This window comes from Oryx dammah, unplaced genomic scaffold (assembly GCF_014754425.2).
Source record: "Oryx dammah isolate SB20612 unplaced genomic scaffold, SCBI_Odam_1.1 HiC_scaffold_17, whole genome shotgun sequence".
In the NCBI taxonomy this organism is placed as follows: Eukaryota; Metazoa; Chordata; class Mammalia; order Artiodactyla; family Bovidae; genus Oryx; species Oryx dammah.
The window spans coordinates 33,458,163-33,485,772 of record NW_024070201.1 but is presented as its reverse complement, the minus strand read 5'-3'; the positions used below and the strand labels follow the sequence as shown (position 1 = coordinate 33,485,772).

The 27,610-nt window shown below is 51.9% G+C and overlaps 1 protein-coding gene across 4 annotated transcripts in view; it reads right to left on the bottom strand.

Moving 5' to 3' along the window:
- Window positions 1-27,610, bottom strand: part of GRAMD1B (GRAM domain containing 1B) — a 186,336-nt gene that overhangs the window by 8,093 nt on the left and 150,633 nt on the right. For all 4 annotated transcript variants that reach the window (XM_040258245.1, XM_040258247.1, XM_040258246.1 and 1 more), the window contains 15 exons: window positions 23,911-23,995; window positions 23,248-23,351; window positions 22,056-22,151; window positions 20,404-20,484; window positions 16,932-17,047; window positions 15,050-15,206; window positions 13,583-13,772; window positions 11,213-11,356; window positions 10,115-10,233; window positions 9,729-9,871; window positions 7,522-7,625; window positions 6,522-6,725; window positions 5,251-5,341; window positions 1,075-1,182; window positions 684-801 (listed from right to left, as the gene is read on the bottom strand). In XM_040258245.1, the coding sequence (XP_040114179.1) occupies window positions 684-801; window positions 1,075-1,182; window positions 5,251-5,341; window positions 6,522-6,725; window positions 7,522-7,625; window positions 9,729-9,871; window positions 10,115-10,233; window positions 11,213-11,356; window positions 13,583-13,772; window positions 15,050-15,206; window positions 16,932-17,047; window positions 20,404-20,484; window positions 22,056-22,151; window positions 23,248-23,351; window positions 23,911-23,995 (1,860 nt within the window). The remainder of the gene's footprint in view (window positions 1-683; window positions 802-1,074; window positions 1,183-5,250; window positions 5,342-6,521; window positions 6,726-7,521; window positions 7,626-9,728; window positions 9,872-10,114; window positions 10,234-11,212; window positions 11,357-13,582; window positions 13,773-15,049; window positions 15,207-16,931; window positions 17,048-20,403; window positions 20,485-22,055; window positions 22,152-23,247; window positions 23,352-23,910; window positions 23,996-27,610) is intronic.

The following is a 27,610-nucleotide window of genomic DNA, read 5'->3' as shown; positions in this document are numbered from 1 at the left end:
GATGAAGAAATGGAAGGTTACCGATACAAAATCCTTTACTTAAGGTCAAAACACTAGTTAGTGGCAAGGGGAGGATCCCATCTCTGTCTGATGAAATGGAATTAATGATTTCGCCCCAGGAGGACTTTCTTAAAGAGATGCATTCAGTTTTCAGATAGCAGGAAGAAGCAGGAAGAAGATGTTACAGAAAGAGGACACAGTACAACCTTCTTTTCAGACTCGCAGCACAGCCTCTGAGGAGAAGCCATGTCCTGAATTGCTGGGTGTTGTGTCTGTGTTTTGAGGGCAAGAGGTGGTGGAGGACGGATGAAACACATCAAAAGGAACTAGAAAGACATGCCCTCTGGGAAGATAAATCTCAGTAAAAAGGGAGCTCTCTCTTTAAACACCTGTCAGATGTCTGTGGCTTACCAAGAAAAAAAAAAAAGCTCTCCTTCCATCTAATCTATAGTTTTTTCCTCTTGCAAATCCACTGTGTTATTTCACTGATGTAACTTTGGGGAACCCGGGTGTTTCCAACAGCTCACTCAAGGATGGCTCTAAGACGAGAACCATGGCTGGCCTGGAGAAGATCGGATGGAGGAGGAGGACTGGGGGAGGGAGATGGTGCTCCTCGCAGAGTGCAGGGAATACGGTCCGCGTCTAGAAGCCTGGGGCAAGGAGGGCAGGTCAGGGCGTCTCACCTGGTCAAGAAGCATCACCGAGGATTTGATGATCTCCCTCCATTTCTGGAGCTCAGTGTCGTGGTACTTTTGCTGGGACTCTAAGAGCTGGGCCCACTCTGTCTGGGACTGGGGTAACCTGTGGGGTAGGAGAAGGGGTACCGCAGCAGCTGAAGTTATGTCCTGTGCGCCCAGACCCCACAGCAGAGTGCTCTGTCCTTCGCAGGTTCTCCTGTGCCCCAAATCAGAAACAGACTAAAGTACAGGCACAACTGTCAGAGCTCACCCATGGACTCATTCCCAAGGGTTACCCACTCCCACCCCACCAAGGGCAGCAGGGCCGTCCCAGAGAGGCAGGCGCTGGGACACAGCAAGGGGCAGGGAGGGGAGCAAAGGAAGAGGCTGGGGTTACCTTTCTTGGAGCCGGAGACCCTGCCAGGCAGTGAGGGTCTGGGTGGTATACTCCAGCATCCAGAGTTTGTAGAAGAGCATCACGTTGAGGATGACCAGCAGCACCAGACTGAGGAGGAGATTGGGGGAGGGGGGCAGGGGGTGGAAACAGCAGCCATGAGACGGAATCTAGGAGGGCACCCTCCCTCTCAGAGGCAGGGATGCACCCCACCCCAGAGGCCACCGTCCTTGACCACTGGGTCACCTGAAGCATCGCAGTGAATGAGTAAGTGAGCTGGGGGAGGTGGGGAGAGGAATGCAGCAAGTGGGGGCAGGAGAGAGACAGAGAGACGCACTCTCACCTGGAGGGGCTGGGGCACAGCAGGAGGACCGTGGAGGGGTGTGTGGGGTGAAGGCCTCAGAAAGGAGAGACACACAATCACCCAGAAGCGGGTGCTGGGGGAAGAGAGGTGGATGGAGAGGAAAAGAGATGGGGGGGTGAAAGAAGCGATCAGACAGTACCTGAAACAGATCCTAATGGGAGCAAGGAAGAAAAGTGGGGAGGAGGCAGAGGTTAGAAACAGACTCGTGTGGGGAAGGGGAGGCTGCGCTTAACTCGAGCCAGAGAGAGAGTGAGAAAGAAACACCAGGAGCAGAGAAAACAGCAGATGAGGACAGTGAGCAAGGAAGGGATGGGGGCAACTGTAAGTGGACCTTTGGTATCTCAAGGGAGATCAACTGAGACAAGGTTTCTCCTACCAACCGGAACCGCAGGAGGAATTTCAGGGGGGTTCCCAGCTCTGACCCCCGACACCGCCCAGGTGTTAGCATAGCTGCCTGAGAGCTCCTGGCTCCTCCATGCATCTGCCAGAGCCCTGCACGGGGACCAGCCGAGGCTTCCCAGGGATAGGCCGGAGCTACGAGGAGACCGGGAGCTGGGAGGATAACCAGGAGTCGGACCCAATAGGGAATGGAGAGTCAGCGAGGGCCTGAGAATTCTCTCCTCTCGGCCTCAGCGCCTCAAGGTTCATGGAATGGAGAGATGAAGACTCTGGGACAGATAGGACGTAGACACGCAGACACGCAGAACTGGGCACAAAGCCTGGCTCCCGGCTTTGAAGCCTCTTAACTTCCTATCAAGTTTCCCAATAATACCCACTCTACTGGGGTGACTCTGTGCACAGAGTGGGTGTATGTGAAGCCCCCCATGGAAGGGATGTATGTGAAACCCCTCACGAGGGGTGTGGTTACTTTCATTAAAGGAGGAGGTCCAGACACACAGGAAAAGGAATGACAAAAATGGGAAGATAAATAGATGGAAAAAGACCAACAAAGAAAAGAAAATCTGCCACATCTCTGACCTTTCAATATGTGTGATACATGTGGCATGTGTTTCTGTGTTTCTCACCCCGGCTTCCAGCACTCTGGAAGGCTGTCTTCCTTAAAGGGGCGGCTACAAATCCCTGGGGCTACTCAGCTGTGTTCTTGGGGCTCTCTGAGCTCTCTACAAGGACTTCTAAATGATGTACTGAATCTCAACGATACCACCTTTAATTGCACCAGACACCTGGATCTTCTGAAAGCCATCTCTTCAAGGTGCCCTGCAACCACTGCAACACCTGCCTTTGGGATTGTGCTTACAGTTTAGTCTGTGCTCAGCGGAGGCCAAGGGACACCCCTTGATGTGGCTCAAGTGAGGCCTGAGGGTGGTCTAAACAGAGAAAAGATGCAAGGGCTGGATGGCCACAGGGCAGGCTTACGGTGGCACGGGCCACTTAGACAGACACCCTGCATTGTTCTCAAAGGTTCCACTTGCACGCTGGGAGCAGACCCACTGCCCGGACACTCTAGGGTTGAAAGATGAGGTCTGAATATCCTAAACTATCAGAGCTCCAACGTGACTTAATCCACTATACAAGTTACTCAGGCCACCTGATCTTCCCTACTTACAACAAAACACAGAAAGAGCTGAAACAGAGCTAACGCAAGGTTAGAGTTTTCTGTTAAGCAAACCCAACATCAGAGATTCCGTTTTGACAGTGGTAGGAATGACATTAACATGCTGCTGCTGAAGATGGATTTTCACTGGTCTTACAGTTGTCTTTGTATTTAGTTTTATAAAAATATGTGGGCTGCTTATGCCATAGTCATAGTCAGAAGACTTGCATCTATTTTTATGTTACGTATTTAGGTGCGGTGAACAAGAGCGCCCCGCCTCCTGACACTCACAGGCCCCCTCTTGCCACCTGGTCCCCGGCCTGTCCTCAGCCCATCTCCCCTCTCATGCTCCATACTCGCCGCCATGATGATCTCATGCACACCATGGCTCTGATGCTACTGACAAATGAATCCGCAACTGCAGTCTAAACTCCCCCTCTAAGCTCCGGGTCCACACTGACAGCTATCTACCTGTCACGTCCATTTGGACAACCTCAGAAACACTGGGGACAGCATCTCCCGCAACATCTTTTCACTAGGTTCCAGCTTTCTGTCCATGACACAACCCTCATGGGCATGTGGACCTCAGAGTCCTCATCTTTAGCTACGTAACCAGGTGCCACAAACCTTAACCTCTGGGCCCTCCCAGCCCCCAGCCCTCATCTCAGCCCGACCAGCCCCTCCCGCTGAAATCACTGCCATCTGCTCCACTGGCCTCCCCGCCTCCTGCCTGTTCTTGTCTATTCTATACACAATGCTGCCATCAGGGTGATTTTTTTTTTTAAGTGAAAATCCAACTGTGTCAGTCCAGGACTTCTTTCCTAGTTTCCTGTGGGCAGAGCTGTGTGCTTGCTTCTGTGTTTCTGAAAATGCCTCAGTGAAGGCATGAAGGCTGGGGCGTGGGGTGGGCGTCACAGAGCAGGACAGAGCTACGGACGGTCTAGTGCCTGGTGCACCCCTGAGAGGGCAGCATCTGGGCAGCTCCTGAGTCCCCAACTCCCTCAGCTATGCCCCCACATCCCCCAGCACAGCCCCAGGCAGGAAGGGCCAGGCTGTCAGGCAGTGGCCCAACCAAGCGGAGGAGCGGTCAGCACTTCGCTGTCTGAGCTGCTCCTGCCCAAGGTGTATGAAAGTCCTTACAGCAGCCTCTGGGCTTACACGTCAGAGAGCTATGTCCTCCCACTTTGTGTGTGTTAGTTACTCAGTCGTGTCCAACTCTTTGCAACCCAATGGACTATAACCAGCCAGGCTCCTCTCTCCATGGATTTCCCAGGAGTGGGTAGCCACTCCCTTCTCCAGGGGATCTTCCCTACTCAGGAATCAAACCCAGGTCTCCTGCACTGCAGGCAGATTCTCTACCATCTGAGCCACCAGGGAAGCCCTCCCACCTTACATCCTCCCTTCTCTCAATGAACTTCCTGTGCAAGTTACTGAGCCCACAGTTTTATAGCTTATGGCAATAAGTATACATTACTTACAATAAAATAAGCACGAACTTTTCCTGGACTCCAAAGTCCTGGACTTTGTCTGGCCGCCCAGTCAAGGGTGGGCCCGTAAGTGCACAGTCCCAATGCCCAGCACAGAGCAGACACCCAGAACACCAGTCGCAAACAAAAGAGTGGGCTCCTAAAACGTCTGTAGCATCTCTGTATTAGCATTTATCCAACACTGCTGCTGCTAAGTCACTTCAGTCGTGTCCGACTCTGTGCGACCCCATAGACGGCAGCCCACCAGGCTCCCCCGTCCCTGGGATTCTCCAGGCAAGAACACTGGAGTGGGTTGCCATTTCCTTCTCCAATGCATGAAAGTGAAAAGTGAAAGTGAAGTCGCTCAGTGTGTTGACTCTTCACAACCCCATGGACTGCAGCCCACCAGGCTCCTCCGTCCATGGGATTTTCCAGGCAAGAGCACTGGAGTGGGCTGCCAACCCCTTCTCCGATCCAACACTGCAGTAACCATCAATTTCTGCCCGTCTAACCCACTTGAAATTGAGTTCCCATCACGGATGCTGTATGCAGCATTTTCTTCTGAGTCCTAAAGGCCTAGCACACAGTAAAGCACTGAATGAAACAGAAAAAAGCAGCAAAGAGGCAAGGAGTGACAGACAGAGCAACTGATCTAGAGAGAGACTAGAGGAGCAAGCAAGAACCGGGGCAGCAGCGAGGCTGTCTGGACGCCTGAGGAAGACAGATGGGGAGGAGGCGGCAGGCGAGAAAGGAAGGGGCGGGGGCAGGGCTGGGGGAGAGCCGGAGTCCCTTACACACAGCTGATAACCAGCAGCAGCTTGGACACGCTCTGCAGGTGGAAACCGTTGGGGCTGTCCTCGGGGATGTGCCGCGTCTGTGTGGAACCTGTGGGGAGAAGGAAGAGGCCATCATCACGCAGCCCATGAGCCCACCACCAGCTGACACGAGGCCGGTCCTGCACAGAGCTGTCTGTGATGCTGCTGTCTCAGAAACCACATGCTTCATGGATAGCCCTCTGCCCTCTGAAACTAGAAGGGAAGTGACTGAAGGGATGAGAAAACCCCCCGACCCCTGTAGCTGGGACCTGCAGATGTAGGACAAAGAGGCCTGCAGCCGTAGGAGGCAAATAGCACTGGGCTGGGCCAGAGGCAGGTTTCAGCGCTGGCTTTATCCCTAACCGGCCACGTGATGCTGAGAAAGTCACGTGAACACTGAGGGTCAGTTTATTCAAATGAGAAGTTAGTCAGAAGTCCTGTATGTAAAACACACAAATAAGATGGGAGTGCTCCGGCTAAAGCCTGTCGAAGTACGTGGAAGGCTGACACCCCCCTCCTCCCCCACCTCAACCTGCTGTGATCAACACCCCAATATCCGGGGAGGGAGGAGCAGAGCATAGTCTGAAAAACCCCTGCTGCAGGTTTCCACGACTGAGCAAAGACAGGAGAGTGTGAACAGCTCCATGGGACGAGGGAGACACACCGAGGAGGGGGCCACCTTGGACCCCATGACCTGTTACGAGGTAACACGGGTCTGAGCTTCAGCTTCTCCAGGAGCCTTTCCTGAGAATGCGGAAGCTTCAGGCTCAAGCTCATGCAGGGAGCTATGGAGCTCAGGGAACACAGAGGCAAAAACTCAAAGACACTTTCTGTTCAACAGAGCATATAAGGGGTACAGTAGGGGCTGGGGAGCTTAAGGGCAAAAGGAAATAGTAGAGCAGGGGTCCTGAACCTCTGAGATCTAATGCCTGATGTTCTGAGATGGAGCTGATGTAATAATAGTAGAAATAAAGTGCACAATAAATGTAATGAGCTTGAATCATTCTGAAGCCACCCCGCCCTGCACCCCAGTCCATGGAAAAATTGTCTTCCATGAAACCGGTCCCTAGTGCCAAAAAGGTTGAAGACCACTGCAGTACAGCATCCAGAGCCTCAGACTTTATGAGTCGAGAGCCAGTCACACCCAGTCTATCCCAGGCTGCAAGGTGAGTGTGCCTGTGTGCCTGGTACAGGCAGGGAGCTCTGCCCACAGCCCCGAGACATCCACCCTGCCCCCACCTGGCACGCACCTGCCACATGTTTGATCCTGTGGCCCACGTCCTCATCCGTGGGCGTGGTGACGGGGCTCATCACCTCCTCCAGGTGTGGCACCCGCAGGTGGGCATGGGGCCGTTTTCTCCTCCGCACCGTCGGGGGCTTGCTGGCCTTCTCTTTAGGAGACTGTCTGTGCATCTCCGCCAAGTAGGTGCTCTCTGTTTTGGTCAGCTCACTCTCTGTCGGGGCCAAAAGACCACGTAAGAGGCCACGTGCCCTTGCCTCCAACCTAACATACTGACCTCTGGAGCAGCTCTATCCACTCCTAGCTGAATGCCCTCTAATAGTACCATGTTCCCATACCGGACTCTGGGCTGTTGCCTGGAGGGCGGGGGTCCCTCAGGGATACTCCTGAGCCCTATAAAGTTATCCTGGGACCCAGCCCAGCCCAAAGCCCTCTTCTGGATCGTTCAACAGTGTGTAGACAAAGGCTTCCAACGTACACCCTCACATATGCAACCCAGGGCACGTCACATTTCCCAGTGGCTGCCTTCAATGGCTATTTCCTTCTCATAACGTGTATCTAGATCTCAGGCTCATTCTGGGGGGTCACGGATCCTTTCAATTGTGGTTTAGTTGCTAAGTTGTGTGCGACTCTTTGGTGACCCCATGGACTACAGCCCTTCAGGCTCCTTTGTCCATGGGATTTCCCAGGCAAGAATACCAAAGTGGCTTCTCCTCCAGGGAATCTTCCTGACCAAGGGATCAAACCCACGTCTCCTACATTGGCAGGCAGATTCTTTACCACTGAGCCACCAGGAAAGCCCACCCATCATGATCACAACCTCATAAAGGCCGCAGTCAGAGTCTCCTGAACGTGCACACGTTCATATACACGGACCCGTTTCTGGGCAGACTCAGGGACCCCGTGAAGCCCCCCTCACCTCCTCCGTCTTTCCCTGTGCCCCAGGCCCCCTCCCCTGCCTGAACGGGGACAGAGGGTCGGTTCACCCAGCAGCATCGGCAGGCGCTCACCCAGGTGGCGGAAGTAGTCCTCCAGTCCACTCCAGAAGTTCTTCTCGATGAACGTTTTCACCAGCCCCCAGGGCTGTTTCCGATAGCGCAGCTCCGTGGAGACCCTGAGGAAGAAGCCAGGACCAAGATCAGCCCTTTCCTGGGTGGACCCTCCTCTGCTGGAACAGGAAACTTCAGGTTTCAGGTCAAAGCAGCCTCATGCTGCCCTTTACAGGTTTGCATCCATGACATCATGTGATTTCCCTGGGCACCCCGGGAGGCAAGTGAAGCTAGTGGGGTTATCCTCATTTTAGGGATGGGAAAACTGAGTCTGAGAATTTGTAAGCGGACCAAAGACTAACATGAAGAGCCCTGACTCCCAGCTCAGAGCACACTCGTGACACCACAGGGCCTCCTCCTGGGAGGGCCCAGGGCCCTTCTCTCTGTCTCCAGAGACTTCGAGCCCAAGGCAGAGTCTTGGGCTTCATAGCTTCCACTGTTAAGAGTTTCACTGGCTACCACCTGCCTCCTGCCTTTCCACCTCCCCAGCACTTTGCCAGCTCCTGCTCTGCCCGTGGGCCTCTCACTGCCTGGTCTCCTGCAGCATCAGCTCCTTCTGCTCCTGCTCGCCCGCTGCTCTGCTCTCCTGAAGGTTCACTTTTACTCCCGACGCTCCCCACGTCCAAGACTGCCGGCTCTGCCCTCACGAGGAAGAAGGGACCCCACCCCAGTCTGATGTGCGCTTGCCCATGGCCCCTCACCCCACTCCCAGCAACCATTTCCTGGACTAAGGGTGGGCTCTGTGGGGGTCTAGCTGGACAAGCAGCTACCTCTAAGGGAGCTGGGCAGAAAGGACATCCAGCTGGAAGACCGCCCCCCCACCACCCCTGCCAAGGAATCTGGAAGCAAGGAACACAGACCCTGCAGGAGAGGAAGAGAGGGGCTGGAGGGAGGTGAAAGAAGGGAGAGGGCAGGAGAGGGAGGAAAAAAAGGAAGAAGGGAGGGAGAAAGAAGGGAGCGGGGAGGGAGAAGAGAAAGAGGAAAAAGAGTGGGATGGGAGGGGTTGCTCTCACAGAAGCCAAAAAGAATTTTTTTTTAAATAAGAAGACGAGAAAGATTCAGACCCTTTTCCAAAGTGTGGGTATTCATTTGATCTTCCTGACTCCCCAAAGACCCCTCTGCAACCTTTTATCAAATTCCTATTCTATTTGAATGACACGAATGAATTTCTGCTCTGTAAAAGATTTTGGTTTAAGATACAGGTACACGACCCAGTTATTCTCAGATGGGTGTGTGCCTTGGCTTTTCAATCTAACTACAAGCTTCTTGAAATGTCAGAGTCTAAATTTCTTCCATCCTCAAAACGCACATCACAGTGCCCTGGACAGCCATAAACAGCATCGGACTAATCACTCAATCAACACTTACTAACTCCGCTGTGTGCAGGCCCCATCCTGGGTGCTGGGAATAGAGTGATGGGTGGGCTCCTGCTGGCCTGGACAGCTGGAGCCGCTGCCATCAGGAAGATGCCTGGAAACTCGCAATGTGCCCAGCATTCAGCAGGACAGGAAGGGCAGAGATTCGCTTCTCTAAGACCTGGGTTTCAGTGCTTGTGACTCTTGGAAAAGTCACTCATCTTGTAATGCCCCTCAGTTTTCCTACCTGAAAAGTGAGGACAAACTCACCTCCTTGGGTTACTCCAAAGAATCCAGTTCATGAAGGTGAAGTAACTACACAAGACTTATGAACTGCAGACAATCACTAAATAGCAGTGGCTCTGATACTGTAGTAACGAGAGACACAGAGACTTCCCTGGTGGTCCAGTGGCCAAGACTCCTCCCTCTCAGGGCAGGGGCCCGGGTTTGATCCCTGGTCAGGGAACTAGATCCCACATGCTGCATCTAAGAAAAGATCTTGCCTGCCACAACTAATGATGGAGCATGCTGCAACTAAGGCCTGGTGCAGCCAAATAAATATTTTAAAACAAAAGAGACAGAGATACACAGAGGGAAACATATGGTGGAGAAGTAGGAGCTGTCAGGTTGCGGGGAGGGTGTGGGGTGGGTCTTGAAGTATTCAGAGAAAAGACGGAATAAAGAATGAGCCCACAGCCAACACCCCCCGCCTCCCTCCTCCTCCTCCTCAGGAGCACATCAGTGCTGTCTGATGCAGGGTCCCCCAGAACACCAGGGACTTGCTCTGAACCTCCCCGTCTGCAGAGACAGCACCTGAGTCGACTCTTGTTGCGGGCCACGCGGGTGAGCGTGTAGCGGTTGATGGTGTAGAAGTAGTCGTGATATGGCACGTCGTGCGTGAGGACCTCGGCGTCGATCACATAGCACTCGCTCTCCTGGCTCGCCTTGTACATGGTCTTCAGGGAAGAAAGGGCGGGGGACGAGGCTGAAGAGGAGCAAGTTGGGAGAAACCCCTCCTTCCCGACGACCTCCCCCAGCCCGCTCCTGACTTCTGAGCAGGGAGCCAGAACCGAGGGAAACGCAGCATCTAAGCACTGTTTCAGGCTGACCATCACTCATGCCCAGATATTCACCCTGACATCTCTCTCCTGAATCATTTACAGCAGAACAGAGGCCGTCCCCGCCTGACCTCAGCTCACCTGTGTCTCCCTGACGGTGGCAGTTTTGGGAGCCAGAGGGTTGGTAAGGGTGATAGTGTAAAGGATCACTCGGCTCTGGTTTCCATTCTCTTCCTTCTTCCACGGATGGAAGATGATATCTGAGGGAGAGGGGAGCCAGGGGATGAGGGAAGGAAAAAGGCCTGCTGTCCCCACCTCTGAGTGGCCCCGTCCAGTGACCTTCTCTCGGGTGCACTGGTTGCCAACTGGCCCCCCCAAAGGAAGTCAAAGGGCTCGGGGAGGAGGCTGAGAGGAAGGGGCGTCCGAGCAGAAAGAGGCTCATTGTAGACTGGCCGAGGACCTACACAGGCTCCGGAATGCGGATTGTTCTGGACTAGGGCAGGAGGTCCTGGGGGCCACCTACAGGGGTGCTGGCAACACTGGAGCTACTGTGATGGGGGCCTGGGATCCTCGGGAAGAAGCCCTCTCCTCTGAGATGCGACCTCTCGTTGCCCTCGGCACGCCCCTCCTCCTGGCAGAGGGCTACGCTGGTGCCCAAGGGCTCCTCCGCGGCTTGGACGCTGAGCAGCCTTACTGGTCCCCGGGGAGTTGCAGGGCAGGAGCAAGGAGCATCCAGTGCAAAAGCACTGACTCTGAGAGCCCGAGGTTTGAATCCCATCCGGGCCCCTTCTTAGCTGCATGATCTTAGGCAGGTAACAGGGGTCTGAGATCCACTTCCCTCCTTGGTATCATGGGGACCACAATACCAGCACCCAGGGCAGACTGGAGGATTGAATGAGACAAGACAGGGTCACGAGCCTGGTGGGCGGCATGTGCCAACCAGGACATGGCAGCTGCTGCTCTCGACTAGATGTTGAGCCCTGGGAGTCCTGTTTGCTGCTGAGCCTTTGGGGGGGCCAGCACTGAAGGTCCGGCTGCAGAGGACAAGTACAGCCACAGTGGCGTGGGGAGGAGCAGCTGGCAGGGCCCCGGGGAGCGCCAGAACCACGTGCAGCCAGGGAGGGAGCGCCCTGGGCCAGGTGGCTGGGAAAAGGAGGGTGCATCGGAGGGGTGGAGAGGAAAGCAGAGCAGACAGAGCGGGAAGGGGTGGGAGGCACCAGCCTGGGGAGGGGCACGGACCTGAGAAGCGTCGCTGCTCCATGAAGTCCCGCTGGAAGGGTGAGTCGGTGAACAGGAGGTCATAGAGCTTGTCCACGCTGAAGTTGAAGACTTCGTTCACGTACTGCCGGCCACTCAAGTCCTCGTAGAAGGCCTGGACCTCCCCTGCACAGAGAGGATGAGGAGGGTGGGCAGGGAAGGTGAGGGACACCCCAGGGACACCCCCAGGGCACTTATGTCTCTGTAGCTAATATGGGAATGGCTGCCAAGGCTCAAAGGAGGCCTCGGGTGGGGTGGGGGAGCCCTGGCCTCCACTGTGGCTTCGTGTCAACTGGCCTCATTCCTCGGCTGGCACGTGCACTGGATGCCAATGGGACTGGTCCAATGGGACTCTAGTTGCATCCCATTCACTTAACCTTTACAAAGAGCTCGTGAATCCGTTTGCCCTTACACTTTCAGCCTTCCAAATTAAAGTGGTCTTTTACACTAAAGTTTAAACAATAAATGACTACTCCTTGGGCCTGCCGGACGGAATCCAGAAGATCAGTTATCAACTGTCTGTATGTTAAACCACAAGTGACAGCAAATGTCATCGCAGCCCAGGGCACAGGTGTGTCCAGGGACGCTTATGAGTCTGTTTATATAAAAGCTTCTAGGCTGGACTACGGGGCGGTGATCTGTGATGTGTAAGGTCTGCTCTCCTTCCATAAAGCTGCCTCTATCCCCATGACTTCAATAAATTTAATTTTCTACAGGAAGGAAGCTTCAGAGTACAGGTGTGTGCACGCTCAGTTGCTCAGGCATGTCCGACTCTGCAATCCCATGTATATATAGACTATAGCCAGCCAGGCTCCTCTGTCCATGGGACTTTCCAAGCAAGAATACTGGAGTAGGTTGCCATTTCCTTCCCATGGGATCTTCCTGACCCAGGGATCGAACCCATGTATCCTGCATAGGCAGGTGGATTCTCTACCGCTGAGCCATGCAAGAAGTCCCTCAGAGTACAGGAGAGTTGCTCAAACCTCAGCACTCCTCCTGAGCCCTCAGCACCGCCCAGGCCCTGATCGAAGCACCCGCAAGGGCTGGAGTCTGATCTCAAGCAGGACGCTGACATTTCTGACATCCCTCTGACCCTGAGAAGGCCAGGGCATCCTGGAGGGTCCATGCCCACGACTGTGCAGGATCAGGACTGTGGAGCACAGTTGGGAGAGACACTCCCTTCTCAGTTTACAAGAGCGGCACCCTAGTTATCACACAGAGACTACCTGTGTAGCCCTAGACGGCCGTGGCAAACCAACCGCAGGTGAGACACTGCTATAGGTGACTCACAGGAGAGACTGTCCAGATGGAGAAGTGGGCACTGCTGGCCCAGCCTCACAAGTCCAACCCCACCACCAACTCACAGTGCTCGTCAGCCACACTCATGAACATTGAGCATCTGGCCTCTCGCCCTGGAATGTAAGAGGCAGCATGTTCCTGGGCAAGGGTGAGAGGCCAACCCTCTGTCGGAGGGAAGTAAGAAGCCACCTACTTAGAAATGTCAGAGAAGCACCGTCTCCACAGTATATCTGACAGCAACAGCCTAGGTCTGAAACCCTCATGCTGGAGTCAAAGCAAGTGTCTATTAAAACCTAACTATTTTCCAGGGGCTTCCCTGGTGGTTCAGGTGGTAAAGAATCCGCCTGCCAATGCACGAGGTGACGGTTTGATCCCTGGGTCCGGAAGATCCCCTGGAGTAGGAAATGGCAACCCACTCCAGTATTCTTGCCTAGGAAATCCCACGGACAGAGGAGTCTGGGGGGCTACAGTCCATGGGGTTGCAAAAGAGTCGGTCATGACTGAGTGACTAACTTTCTCCACTGAGAGTGCTTTTTTCAAGGCTGCCACTAAATCCCACAGTCAGCTCCTATGGTTGATCAGCTCTTCCTGTTTGAACGCTTTCTATTCTTAGTCTCTAGGAAAACAAGCTCTGGGGTCACAGCTACTTCTTTTCCATCTCTTTGTTGGTCGGACACGACTTAGTGACTAAACAACAACCATCAATTTCCAGGGGCTGGTACTTTGCTGGTGGCATAAACACTGATGGGCAGAGCTGCAGGAAAGCCAGTGCCAACATGCAATGACAAGACTAAATGGCAGGATAAAGCATTACCCAGACAGACAAAGCAAAGACAGACAACTATGAAACGACAAGGATCCTACAGTGAGTACCCCAAAAAAGGGATATTTGCTAATAACAAGAGTATCTTTTTTAAAAAAGAGCTCTATTACCCACCCACCCTTCCGCCGGGAAGTCAGACTGACTCCCGTCTCCATTAAGGGAACATCTGTCAAGCCTTCAAAACGTCTGGAGAGAGGAAGGGCCACTCTGCCCCCACTGTGGACGCCCACCTTCATCGTGGGTGTCGGAAGAGTCACTGAGCTCAGTGGGGATGTCCTCGTTGTCGTTGAAGTCCAGCGAAGGGGAGTTCACGGGCGCGATGATCTCAATCTTCTCCCCGATGATGTTGTCGATGGCGAGCTCCTTCTCCAGAGACCCATCGCCCTCTAGCACCTCCTCCTCCAGGGGCAGGCCGTCAAACTGGGGTAGAGACAGAGCGGTCAGCCTGGTTTCCTCTCCAGGGGGAGGTCAAAGAGCTGGTCGAGGGGGCCTGCATGTTCAGAATGCTCAGGAACTGGGGTGTGGGGGCCAGGGTTCTCCCCAGTTCTGCTGTGGAAGACAGAACCCAGCAGGAGGCCCTGTCCTTCTCCTGACCCCAAGCCCCATGTGTGGGCACAGCCAGATCCTTTAGTCCAGCTCTTCTCCTGGGCCCAGGCCTCCACCATCATATCACCACGTGAGCCTGTCTCTACTACCGCCTGTTTCCTGGGAGGTTCAAAAGGCTTCTTAAGCACTATTTGATTCATTCTCCCTTTAGCCCTGCGAGGGAACAGGTACACCTCTTTACATTTTAAAGTGAACCTCAGGGACTTTTCTGGTGGGCCAGCAGTCAAGAATCTGCCTTCTAATGCAGAGAATGTGGGTTCAATCCCTGGTCAGGATACTAAGCTACCACATGCCTCCTCAGAACACCTAAGCCCACACGCTGAAGCTAGAGCTCACATGCCACAACTTCAGAGCCTGTATGCCACAACAAGACCAGTGCCAGTCAAAAAAAAAAAAAAAAAAAAAAAACTCAGACACAGTAACTTAAAAAAACAAGTTAACTTCAGAGACAGAAAATGCAGACTAGGCATCGAATGGATGTTTTCATTCTATGGCCAAGTGGTCTGACTCCTAAACCACTAGAACACAAGGCTCCCTTCTCTGGGAACCCTTTCTTCTACCTGCCAGCTCACACCCGGACACTTCCTTCATCCAGCTTCTACGTGCTCCATTACCAAGTCCCAGAGGACAGACTCCTTAATCCATACTGTTATGTCTTTTGCAAAGCCAGCACAGCAGGTAGGTAGCAAGGAAGGGAGCCTTGAGTGCCCATAGCAGGGGCTCCATCGCGATTTACGGGATGAATGAACAGAGAGAGGTTGTGCAGTCCTGTACTCATGTATGACTTTGACTTCAGATCAAGGCAGTGAAAAGAAGACCTAGAATAGTTTTCCACCAGCGGGCTGATCACGGCAGGCCGCCAAGGGCAAAGCTCATACAACGGACTTGAAATGATTCTCATCTGCTAAGCCAAACAAACTCTGGTACCCGACACATTGAGAGACCAGTTCTGGATTCTACACTCATCTGAATGTGGAGCCTGTCTGCATAAACTGACCATGGTATAACCAGCCTCCCCTCTACCTGCTCCCCAGGCTGGGAAACAACATCACTGGGCTGGGGTGGAAGCAAAGTGGGGTCCCTGCCCGTACCGAGACGGGCGCTTCACTGCTCCCCGTGGACGTCAGTGTGCTGTTGGTGATGGATTTCTTGGGCAGCTGGGGACTGGCATCCGGCTTGGTCTCTATGCTGCTTTTGGACGAGCTGTCGTTCACTTCATTCTCCTCTACAGGGATCTCCTCACAGTAGCTGAAAAGAGAGGCAACATGAACTTACGTTAACCTCGGTGGCCAAGATGGCCAGCTCAGGAGAAAGTCACACTCCTAAAACTATACGGGCTCGTCTGTTTCTTTGCTGTGTCCAAGGCCTTCCTCTATCCACTACTTACCTGTGAACTGCCCTTCTAAAGCCTCCTTCCCACCTTACCCCTCCTTCCTGTGGTAAAATCTCTATCCCCAAATTCACCTTTTCCAGGCATTCTCTTAAACGTGACCATTATTTGTCTTAAAATTCCTTTTTTGCCCATTGGCACCCCATCCCACCCCAAGCTGACCATTTAATCAAACATCTGTGCTCTGGGCATACATCTGATTTCTCATAGTGACTAGGACAGGACTCTGAACGAGCGCCTTTTGCTGGTGCTGCCCAGATTCTGGATCATAAATAGCAGACTTCTCTGCATCACACACTGAGGCAAAACCCTCCTTGAGATAAAGGCGGGCACATTTCTGTGGACACTGCAGGACTGCAGGTATGGCATTGTAGCTTCTCCCAAGGGAGAGACCATCACCACCATTCTCATCGGCCTCTAACCTCTACACGTTACCACATCTGGGTGTGCTGCAACTCTGTCTCTAAAATGCATGTCATGATTTATGCGATCAAGTAGACACACAGTGAAGTGACAATACTATTCAGTGTGAGAAGCGGTCCCTGAGCGCAGGCCTACGCACTGCACATCTGATGCTCTTTCCTTGTGGTCTATTCCTCTATGCCTCTCACACGACCACGACACCTCTACCTCAAGCCTGCCTGCACCGCTTTAACCCATCAATAGCACGTGGTACAGCAACAGCCCCTTCTCTTCACAACGTCCTTCCCTTGGCTTCTAGCACACGAAATTGCTAGCGTCCTCCCACCTCAAGGATATTCTTTTGTGTTTTCTTTTGCTGCCTCTTTCCCAGGTCCAGTCCCGGAGCTGCTTCTTATGTTAATTCAGTCACCTGGTGATCTCAGCCACCAATAACCTCCGAGGTTATGGCCCGGGCCCAGACCTCCCCACACTCACACAAACACCCACGTGACATCTCCACATGGCTAACAGTCATCCCAAACTCAACTTGCCTAACATCAAGCTCCCAATTTTCCCTCACAGCTGCTCTGCGTCTGGTATTGTCCATCTCAGTTCAGAACAACTCTATCCTTCCAGCTGGTGGATCCTTAAAGCCACTTGTGAGTCCTTTCTGACTCATCAGCAAATCCTCCAAAATATGCTGGTTCTATCTTCCAAATATATTCAGAAACTAACCTCTTACTGCTGTTTCTACAGCTACCCTCCTGGTCCAAACCACCATCACCTCTCATCTAAAGGGTCTAAATTATTCAGCAGACTCTTAGCCGGTCTGCCCTGGTTCCCCTTCAGCCTGTCTTCAACCCAGGAGACAGAGTGATGTTAAAATGTTAAGTCAGGTCTCATCAATTATCTATTTGAAGTCTTCCCTGGCTTCTCATCCGACTCGGAGGAAATCATGCCGGCCCAGCAGCCCTCAGAGTCCAGCCTGACCTCCTGCTCCCCACCTGGCCTTGGCTGGCTGGCCCAGCCGCCCGCTTTCTCCATCTGGGAGGGGCTTCCCACAGCCCCGTCCTGGGTGCCCCTCACTTCCCTTGGGGCCTGACTTAGATGCCAGTCTCTGGCCATTCTCCCCCGCTGCCGGAAGGGCTCCCCGCAGGCGGCCTGGCCCCTGCCTCGCTCACCCCATCGTGTTGAAGTCGTCGTCGGGGGGCACATAATCCTCGTCGTCACTGGTCAGGCCCAGCTCGTTCCCGTAGCACTGGTGGACGAAGTGCCACAGCTCCTTGGGGCACAGTGGCTGCAGGGGACAGCAGAGAGGACTGACCCTCCCTTCCGTGGGACTCCACTCTCCACAGAGGCACTGAGTTTACCTGGACTCCCTCGGGGGATGAGAAGCCAAACTCTACCCTCCTCAGCTGGATAAGTGGAGGGCGACAGCGCCATGAAAACCCCACCCCTGCCCTGCCCTCTGCTCCAGCTCTGTTTTTCAAGAACATGGCTTTTAGCAAAGCCAGGAACTTGACCTGTTCCCTCTATTCAGGTCTGCAGAGCAGAACTGATGGGCCCTTGAACTGCCCACCTCCTGTCCTGTGAGTGAGGCCCAGCATTAAGCAGCATAAACCAAGGTACTCTGGGGCCAAAATGATCACAGAGCTTCTGAGCTGGACTCCGAATGAGACAGCCTTGAGCCAGTCTCCCTGACTCAGCAGGAATCTGATACTAACAGTGGCCTCGCAGGCCCCAGTGGATCAGATCCAGGAATGAGGTGCAACACCTCCAAGGTGGCCCATTCCTCAGCTGGGCAGTTCCTGTGCTTGGAAAGAAGCTGCCATTTTCACAGCTTCAGGGGCCTCAAAGGTCACTGGATCCAACTCGCTCTTCACTGCCCGAATACTTCTTTCTTTATCCTTGATCACAATCAGTTCGCCTACAGGTCTATGTATTAGTTCCATATAGTTTTTCTCATTTCACTGGATGTCTACATATTCTTCTCAAAAGCACTGTCCTAAGAAAAGTTAAGCTCTCACTGAGGTTCAGAGCTTCAGGCAAGAGGCAACAGAATGTCAAAGAATGAAGGTCAAAGGTGGAGACCATGGATGAGTCTTGGTTTTCTGGGAGGGAGAGATGCTGGGAGGGATACATGTGAAAAAGAAAAGTGTTAAGAAAAGCAGAAACAGTAAAGAACGTTCCCACCAATAGATCTGATAAGGAATCGGCGATTTCTTTTGATGTCACCCTTTTAAGGTGTGGGCTTTCCTCGTAGCTTAGTCAGTAAAGAATCTGCCTGAAATGCAGGAGACGGAGGTTTGATTCTTGGGTCGGGAAGATCCCCTGGAGAAGGAAATGGCAACCAACTCCAATATTCTTGCCTGGAGAATCCCATGGACAGAGAAGCCTGGAAGGCTACAGTCCATGAGGTCACAAGAGTTGGACACATCTTAGCGACTAAACCACCACCAGTTTTAAGGTATAGTTTAAGAAGCAGGCAGCTGGCAGGATGCCATGAGCCAGGGTTCCAGGATCCCAGTGGAGAAATGCCCAGAATAGCAGTTGCAGTTCTCTCTGAGCCAGGGTCCAGGGTGTGTGTGTGTGTGTGTGTGTGTTGCGGTAGCCAGGAGAGTGTGTGTATGTGTGTCGGGGGCAACTCTCTGTGTTCGCTCTCCCGGTCCCAGAGGAAGGCACTTGTTTCTCCTGTACCTGGACCTCTTCCCTCCAGTTTTCATGGACACCATCCACCGTGCGGGGAACATGCCTGCCTCCCTGCCGGACCACGCCCTCCCCTTCCTCACAGTTTGCCTTCTCCAAGCAGCCTTCCCTGCCTGAGTCCACCAGGCTCAGCTCATCTCACCATAGCTGGGGGAAAGCACAACTGGCAGACTCTGCTCATCAGGCGGAATTCTTGATTATTTTGTGAGAGCTTTTGCAAACCATATGGATGATCCTCTGTCTTAGAAATGACAGTGGTTGTGAGCTGAAAATTCAAACCTGCCAGCGGAGACCCAAATGCATTATCATTTTACCACTATCCATGGCTGATAAAGGTTGATGATCAACTCAAGTTATCAGGATTTACACGAGGGCTACAGACTTTTAGGTCAGAAAAAGCTCTAAATAGCACATCTGTTCAATTTCCTTTAGATAATGGTAAGTTTGGGCTAGAGTCATATATATATATATGACTATATATATGTCATATATATAATTGGAATTATTATATAATCATATAATTTCCCCCCCCTAAGTCTCTTTCTTTGGCAGGGAAGCTGTTTCTTAACCCCTGCTGCCTCCCCACAACATTGGCATCTGCATGGGAATTCTCTAACACCTTCAGCCAGGTCTCGTTCATCTACATCTCCCACAGAGTCCCCTTCACTCAGGAGGTCAACTGGTGGCTGTATTAACTCTATTTTCCTACTTTCTGTATTTTTTAAAAAAGGTTTATTTTACTGAAGTATAGTTGACTCATAATATTGTGTTAATTTCTGCTGTTCAGCAAAGTGATTCACATATACCTATATATCAATATATTCTTTTTCATATTCTTTTCCAGTTTGGTTTATCAGAGAATACTGAATAGAGTTCCCTGTGCTATACAGTAGGACCTTGTTGTTGATCCATTCTATATATATGATACTTTGCATTTGCTAATCATAAACTCCCAATCCTATTTTCTGTATTTTTCATGTTCTGACATCTAAGGCCTTGCTGACTGTGGAGGGCCTGCCCCTTGCAGGATTAGCTAATTTCTACAGATAAAAATCACCCCATGAGGAAGAACACCTTTTCTAGGTAAAGCCTCCAAGCCAAAGTCCACACCCTCAAGGACCTCCCTTTATAGCTCTTACATTCCAGGCCAGTTCTCTCTTGCACTAATTACCCCTGGACGGTCTCTCTGGAGAGAAGTCTCTCTATCCTGAAGCCCGATGAAACATTCAAACCAGCCAGTCCTAACCCTGCTTGGGCTTCCCAGGTGGCTCAGTGGTAAAGAATCCACCTGCCAGTGCAGGAGATGCAGGTTTGATCCCTGGATCAAGATGATCCCCTGGAAAGGGAAGCGGCAAACCACTCCAAGATTCTTGCCTGGGAATTCCATGGACAGAGGGGCCTGGTGGGCTACAGTCCATGGGGTTGCAAGAGTTGGACACAACTGGGCGGCTAAGCAACAGCAACGCTCCTTCGTTCCTGTGAAATGAAGGCTCTTATCCTGCGGTGCCTCCTCGCTCGCTCTGCCTCCCGACTAACCTGGAGCTTCCTGTATGGTATGCTGGGCCTCTGCTCTAGGGATCTGTAAGTATAAACACTTCTTCCTCATGACAGTTATTCCTGTTTCTGTGTGTTTTACCACACCTGATTGAAACAAACCCCAGTACATTTTAAAACAGCAGAACTGAGTGCCCTAAGTCAATAGGGCCTTGCTCCAGGCAGCCAGGAGGTTGTTCACTTAAGAGGACATGCTACTCCCAGCACCTGAGTCACCAGCAGTGGAGGACACGTTACCGCGAGCCTGGAGGGATTCCAGAACCAGGGGAAGCAGGGGCTTCCTAAGAGCAGGCCAATGCTGCAGCAAGAGCAATCACCCCAGTGGCCCCCACCCAAGGGGCAGGGAATTCTAGTGGGTGTGCGTCCGGAGGCCGAGGAAGGAGCAGGACTTACCTTTTCCAGGAGAGCATTCTGCCAGAGCCGGAACATCATCATGTACGTCCTATCCCGGGCCCCGAACGAAGTGAAAAAGTGCTGGATTGAAAGAGAAAATGGCAAGAAACGTCTATGAAGACTTACAAAATAATGGATGGAGACATGGAACTCCTTCCTTTAAAAAAGCTACTGAGGGATTTTCCTGGTAGTCCAGTGGTTAAGACTCCATGCTTCCAACACAGGGGGTGAGGGTTCGATTCCTGGTTGGGGAGCTAAGATCCCACATGCTGCGTGACATGGCCAAAAATTTAAAAAAAAAAAAAAAAAAAATTAAAAAGCTACTATCCCATCCTCAAATACTGCACCCATGATGACAGCACAGGGCTCTGCAGTGAAAGGGCTCAGTTCGCTGAGTAACCCTCTGTCGTCAAGTCCTTTGCAATGGCCCAGGCACCCGGGACCTCTGAGTCACCCACGGTCTCTAAGTCCTTCAATGTTCATCCAACTCTGCTCAGTGCCTCTCTTTCTGGTTTGAAGTTTTCACCTCCATAAAAAGCTTCCTTTGCCTCCGTACATAGACTGGTAAGTGGGAACCAGCCCAAAGGAAGGAGAAGGTAAACCCACTAGTCACCCTTTGATTCATTAATTCAGCAAACACTTGAATATCAGTGTGTGCCCTCTTCTCCATGTACATACAATAATGCATGTGCAAACACTTTTCTACACATTCTGAGCTCAATAACAAAACAGAAAGAAACTGCTGCTCTCAAGAAGCCTACACATTTGTGGGGACCTTTTATAATATGCAGGAAGAATGCGACAGAAAACCAGATCTTACTGAAGACATTCCAGGTGCTTCACAAATACTACTTCATTTAAACCACACTAAAACCCTGGAAAATAAACACGACTGCTAATATTCAATAAAGAGAAATAAGGTGGTGATGGTAGGTGACCCCTGTAATCACAAAGCTGCTTCATGCTAGAAGCAGAACTCAAAGCAAAGACTGTCGGACCTTGAGGTCTCAGGGCTCTTGATCCTGAAGTGCCTGAGTCAAAGGGTGTTGTAGACCTGTGTTCAGTCCATCTCTAGCCCTGAAAGTATCAGTCTTCAGGGCCTGGTAAAAGGTCCAAGATCACAGTGCTTTCTCCACTCTAGATGTTATCTACCACATCTTCCCCATGGCAACGATACAGACAATCCCTTTCCTATCAGACTCAATGTAAGTTGTGTCATTATGTATCAGGACAGCTCATCAAAAGGAGTGAGCTGTCCTGATACATAATGACACAACTTATGTTGTTCAGTGCTTTACAATTTAGTGTTTTCAAGTGTGGGAGGTCATTCCAAGATTCTGACAAATAGGCATCGCTGGCTCCATTTCACACATAAGAAAACTGAGGCTCGGGTTACCTAATGTAGCTATAGCCACGGGACTCTATTTCAGGTGTTCTGGCTCTAAGTTCAATGTCCTAGCACTCCACTCTCATGTCTGCTAGACTCTAAGCACCTGCCCACCACAGAGGTGGTTCCCGCAATCCACATCACTTTACCACCTCTCACCCCAACCCTACTGGTCTCCTCATTAATGCAACTGAAGGGTAGGAATCCAGGAGTACGGGGACTGGGGTTTGGGGGAGTAGTAAGTCCAAGATCAGACTCTACTTACCTTTTCTGAGTCAGTGCAAACTTGGATGGCATTGGGGATGAGGCGAGCTGTCTTTTCTTTAGTCATGGAGCAGATGTCTTTCAAACGCACAGTTAGCTGGCATCCACACAGAAACAGAGAAAGGAAAACAAGCAAGAGGCAGCGTTAATAGAGTCAGGTGAAGAGTGTTCTCCAGGCACCATTTCACACAGAGGAAGTCAGATCACAGGCTATATGCTTCTCAACTGCGAAGGGACCTCCTCGGAGATCACTTGGTTGAGTCCCTTATTTTAGAGGCTGTAGAGCAACCCTTACTGGGAGCTCAAGGGTCTCTTGATTCTTGGTCCAAGGAGCTTGCTTTCTCATTTCTACACAGCCTGATAAACATGCATGGATCCCATCAGAATCTGCCACTTACAGAAACACAGAACCCTGGCACCAGATGAGACCTTACAGTCACTTAACTAGTTATCATTTCTCACTTTATTTTGTAAAACTAGGAAATAGGCAAATGAAGAATAAAGGACTAGCTTAAAACTGCATGGCTAATTGGTTGTAGGACCCAGAAAGTACAAGCCAGTTCTGCTGAGTTGCAAGGCCAAGAGTCCTCTGACTCTTCCTATTCTGCTCCTGTGGTGGTGGTTTAGTCACTTAGTCATGTCCAACTATTGGGACCCCATGGACTGTATGGCCCGCCAGGCTCCTCCATCCATGGGATTTCCCAGGCAAGAATACTGGAGTGGGTTGTCATTTCCTTCTCTTGGGAATCTTTCCTATCCAGGGATCAAACCCACATCTCTTGCATTGTAGGCATATTCTTTACCACTGAGCCACCAAGGAAGCTAAATATTTACCTGCATTTCCCCCAAATCAAATGGTCTCCACACTCTCTTCCACACCCAAGAAGGAGGGAAGAGGAAAAGGCATGGTAGAGAGACCTATCCTTCAAGACTCATGCTTTTGTGAATTATACAAAGGCTTGGGTAGAGCATGACGTCAACCAAAGAACAAAAGTGGAGGCTACTTCCTCAGCTACAGCCCAGGGGACAGCCTTGGGGAGCAAGTCTCAGGTTTTTTTTTTTTCCTTAATTTAGTTTTTGGCCGTGCAGCTAGTGGGAGCTTGGTTCCCTGACCAGGGATTGAACCCATGCTCCCCAGCAATGGAAGCTTGGCGTCCTAACCACTGGACCACCAGGGAAGCCCCGGTCTTTACCAGAGTTTCCCAGCGGAAGATGTTGCTGTAGAAGCAGATCCAGTTTTCGGAGAGGTAGAGTCGGCCCTGAAGAAGAATGTCTCTTTGGAGTGCACAGGAGTAATCTGTAGCAGAATACGGGAGATGGAGCTCAGGGACAGGGAGGCTTCTCAGTAAACCGCTACAATTAAGCAAGATACTGCCCACCCTCCGGCCCTCACCACCCCCCTCCCCCCCGCCCGCCAGCAGCCCCAGGGAGCCCAACTGCCCACCACAGACTAGGTGTGAGAGACACCAGCCTAGCGGCCCAGGGAGTCCCTAGCAGCTTCTGCTTGGGAACATGTAGGGTGTGAAACACGCTACTGCCTGGAGGCAGAGGCATGGATGAGACAGCAGAGGAAGCAAGAACATTAGAGGCAGAAAGGCCAACACAATTCAGCTAACGCCACTGCCCCTCCAGGATTTCCCCAGTCCCCCATGCAGACACAAGAGTGGCAGCGACTGCTCCCAGGCGGGGCTCTCTGGAGGCCATCACACACGGGGCTCAGCCCTGAGCCCCCATCACTGGGTCAGCACTCTGGATGTCTCCTGTCCCGCTTCCCAGACAGACGCTCTCACTTGGGGACCCTCTAGTCAGAGAAGCAGCCTTCCTTCCTGTGCCCACACCCAGGTCACCCTGCTCACCAACAATGAGGCGCTCCGTGTCTGGAAGCTGCTTAAAGAGCTTTCTGAAGTCTTCATTTCTCTGCTTGTATGTGGGGCTTAACACCTGAGTGACAATGGTCAAGGTTAGTGGATGCTGCTAGGTTCATGGGCTGGGGAGGAAGGTGCAGGAGGAGAGCCTGCTGGCATATTTAGAGGCAAAGTTGAGGTTCCAGTTAAGGCAGAGACCCTGGGAGGCCAGGCTAGGCAAAGGGGGCTCAGTGTGGAAAAACACGGCAGAGAGAATTTGAAGCTGCCAAGGGCTTCGTACCCAGTGTCCATCAGTGAGAAAACGTCAACCTTACTAAGCAGGGCTCACATAACCACATCCCAAGTGGAGAAAGGAAGAGGGGACCACTCTGGGCTATTGCTGCCCTGCCTTCTGCCAGCAGGAAGCACCAACTGACTGGAGTAGGAGCCCAAGGGGACCCCCCCTTCCCCCATAGCAGGACCCAGGATATAGGATGGTGCCTAGTGCAGCTCTCAGAAGCTGTCATCGTGAGTAATACAGTAAGCACTTGGCTGTGTCTGAAATTTACGACAGGAAAAAAAAAAATCATAAAACGTAAGACCAGTACAATGTTATGTCAATTATATTGCAATAAAACTGGTGTGGGGAGGGGCAGAATTGCTCTGGATTTTTAAAAAACCCATAAAACTAGGACTGAAAAAAGCACACAAGTAGAGAATTAAAAGCCTAACTGGTAATTGAGGTACTCAAACTTCATTTGCTCACCACCGCTTACAAGACTATCCCCTCCAACTCTTTTACATTACTACCAAGGAAACCAAGCTCTGAGAGTGGTCCCTGCCCAGGGTCCCCTGGCCAGTCAGGAGCAAATCTCTGGATCCCTGGTTCCGAGCTCACCTCGTGCCACCACCTGAGCTGCCAGACGTCCCTGCACCCACCAACCTTTTTGGTGCCTCAATGCAAACTCCTAATGATAGCAAATCATTCCAGGAAATCCCATAAACCAGTTGATAAGACAGGAATTCTGCTCTTTCTAAGCTTATAATCGTGTGCCCATAGATGAAAGGAACCCAAGGATGATACACGAAGACAAGTGCACAACCCGGGAAGGGCCAGGTATCATGATACAGACCATCTGAACTCTACTTGGGTGACCTGTTGACCTACTTAGGTCAGGAGCACAGACAGGTAGGCAGATTGTCCTGGTATTGCTGACTGACGGGTCTTGGCCGTTTACACTTTCTCGCCCACTTTCCTGAGAATCCACTAGCTGTGGCAACAATGGAGTGAGCTTCACACTGTTAGCTTTTTGGCTTTTTGCAGAACCAATAGCCTGCAAGACAGGGACTGCTGCAGCCCGGCCACCCTGGCAGCAGGTTCTGACTACCTCAGCTCAGCTGACTACCTGTGCCAGAGAGAAGAGGATTTTAGGAAGCTGGAGGAGAGAAAACAGCACATCTTCAGTTTGGGAAGGTTTTCCACGTAAGAGAAAAGACAGTGTTTTCCACTACTTGGCCCAGAGTTAATCTGAAATTTAAACGTCTGTTTTGGCTCATTTATAAAATGAGTTGTATTTCCAACGGGATCCTCTGTTACCTTCCCCAAAGCAATGACATGCTATAGAATCCCAAACTTCAAGAATCAGGATCACTCACTGGGAGGGAAAATCTGGAAGCCAGCCCACCCCGTGACTTCGACAGCTAGAAAAGACCTTAGAAGACAACACTCCTCTGACCTACATGTTAGTTTCAAAACGACACAAAGATATCCAACCTCAATGTGAGGCTCCCTGGCCTCACAGAACAAGAGGCCACATGTTGAAAACCCTTGCTTGACCACCTGGCTGTCTATAAGTTCCTGACCGACCTCGTAGAGCTAACACGGAGTGGGAAATGACCACGCCCCAAGCACTGTCATGACCCCGTTCACATCCTTTCACCTGACTACAGGGTCATTTTTATTATCCCATTTTAGACTCGAGGAAACTGAGGCACAGTTTAAGCAACTTGCCCAAGGCACATGGTTACAAATGAGAGCGTAACCACAGTATGAGCACAGTGTGGTCCACAGCTCCTGGTCTGAGCCGTCCCTCTGCATAGCCCTGGGGTTCCTGAGCCGAGAAGGGAACCACAGCCGAGCACAACCTCTTGGTGATGAGATACTAACTTATGTGGGGGTCCCCACTAGCTTACCATGCCTGCAAGTGGGTCTTTTTTTGGGGGGTATGGTTTCAGTTTTGCAAGTTCTGGAAATTTTATGTACAACGTGAACCTACTTAACACTACTGCAATATACATTTAGAAATACCTATGATGGTAAACTTTATGTTACATGGATTTTAACACAATTTATTTGTGGGTTTTTTTTGCTACACTGTGCAGCTTGCAGGATCTTAGTTCCTTGACCAGGGATTGAACTCGGATCCCTGGCAGTGAAAGTACCGTGTCTAACCACTGGCCTGCCAGGGAACTCCCACAATTAAAACAAAAACAAAAACTATTAGTTAAATCAGTCTTTATATTTTATAAAGTTCCAATATCAGCCTGAGGACCAGCCTACCAGGTGGCCCCAAATCCCCCTCAGTTGAAACTGGACATCAGACATGCGATTACCCCCAGCCTGGAAGTCCTCCCATTGCTAATGCTCTCTCCCTGTCACCCCTGCTCCTCTCACATCCAGTGAGGACTCAGATATCAACAGAGATGCAGGTGCAGGGAGTCGGGTCCTCATCTCCAAACCAGAGGCAAATTGAGGGAGACACCCTCTTCCCTCCTCTCCTTAAACACAGTCCTGGCTGTCAGGAGGGGAGAGCCCATCCAGCCCTGGTCTTGGAGGTCTGCCAGTGCTGCGAGGGCTTCCTGGGGTGTAGGAACCCCTTAACTCAGGCCTGCAAATCAGTGGCCTGATCTGAGCAGGCTGCCAGCATGGAAGGCAGGCCAGCTAGCCTCCCAGGGTCTAAAGTACAGAGATATTGGTCGGCTGCCACCAGCTACCTTACTGACGTGGGAGGCGATGACCCATTCTCCCTGGCGTCCTCACACTCTTAAAGCCATCTCCTCCCACAGAAAGAGAAGCAAGGCTCATGCATTTTCATTTTAAATGGCCAAAGAATTTTGGTCCAAGGATTGTCAAACCCGGGGCCCCCAGAGCACAGAGAAGCGAGGACATGCACTCACGGCAGGGATCTCCTCAGACCCAGGCCGGCAGCAGAGTTCCGCACTGGCAGGTCCCTCCGTCAGCTTCGTCAGGTGCTGCTGCAAAGGCTGGCCGTCCTGCTCCAGCAGGAGGCTCCAGAGGACCCCCGATTCCATCAGAGATTCCACTGCTCCCACAGGCTACCTCCTCAAGAAACAATGATCCTTGAGCTCAGATCCCTCACCGCACTCCCAGGATGCAAACAGGCAGTCTCGCCTGGGCTGGATGTGAATGGGTGGCTTCGGGCTCCTCGGCAGAGGGTCTGTGTGACCCTTGATACTTCCTTGGCTTCCCTTGAGCTCGGTTCCCAGCGCCAAGCTTCACAACTGGGCGGGTGTGGTCAGCATGGTTCTCGGGACAGGCTGGCTGGCCAGCCTCCCGTGGCTGGGCTCTGTTTCATCCCACTTGGCTCCCAGTGCTGTAGGTCTCTGGGCTAAGGGTGACCCAGAGGGAACGTGATGAAGCCGCTTCTCCAGGTCGGTGTGGACAGCTGCTCTGAGCAGCTGGCAGTGGCCA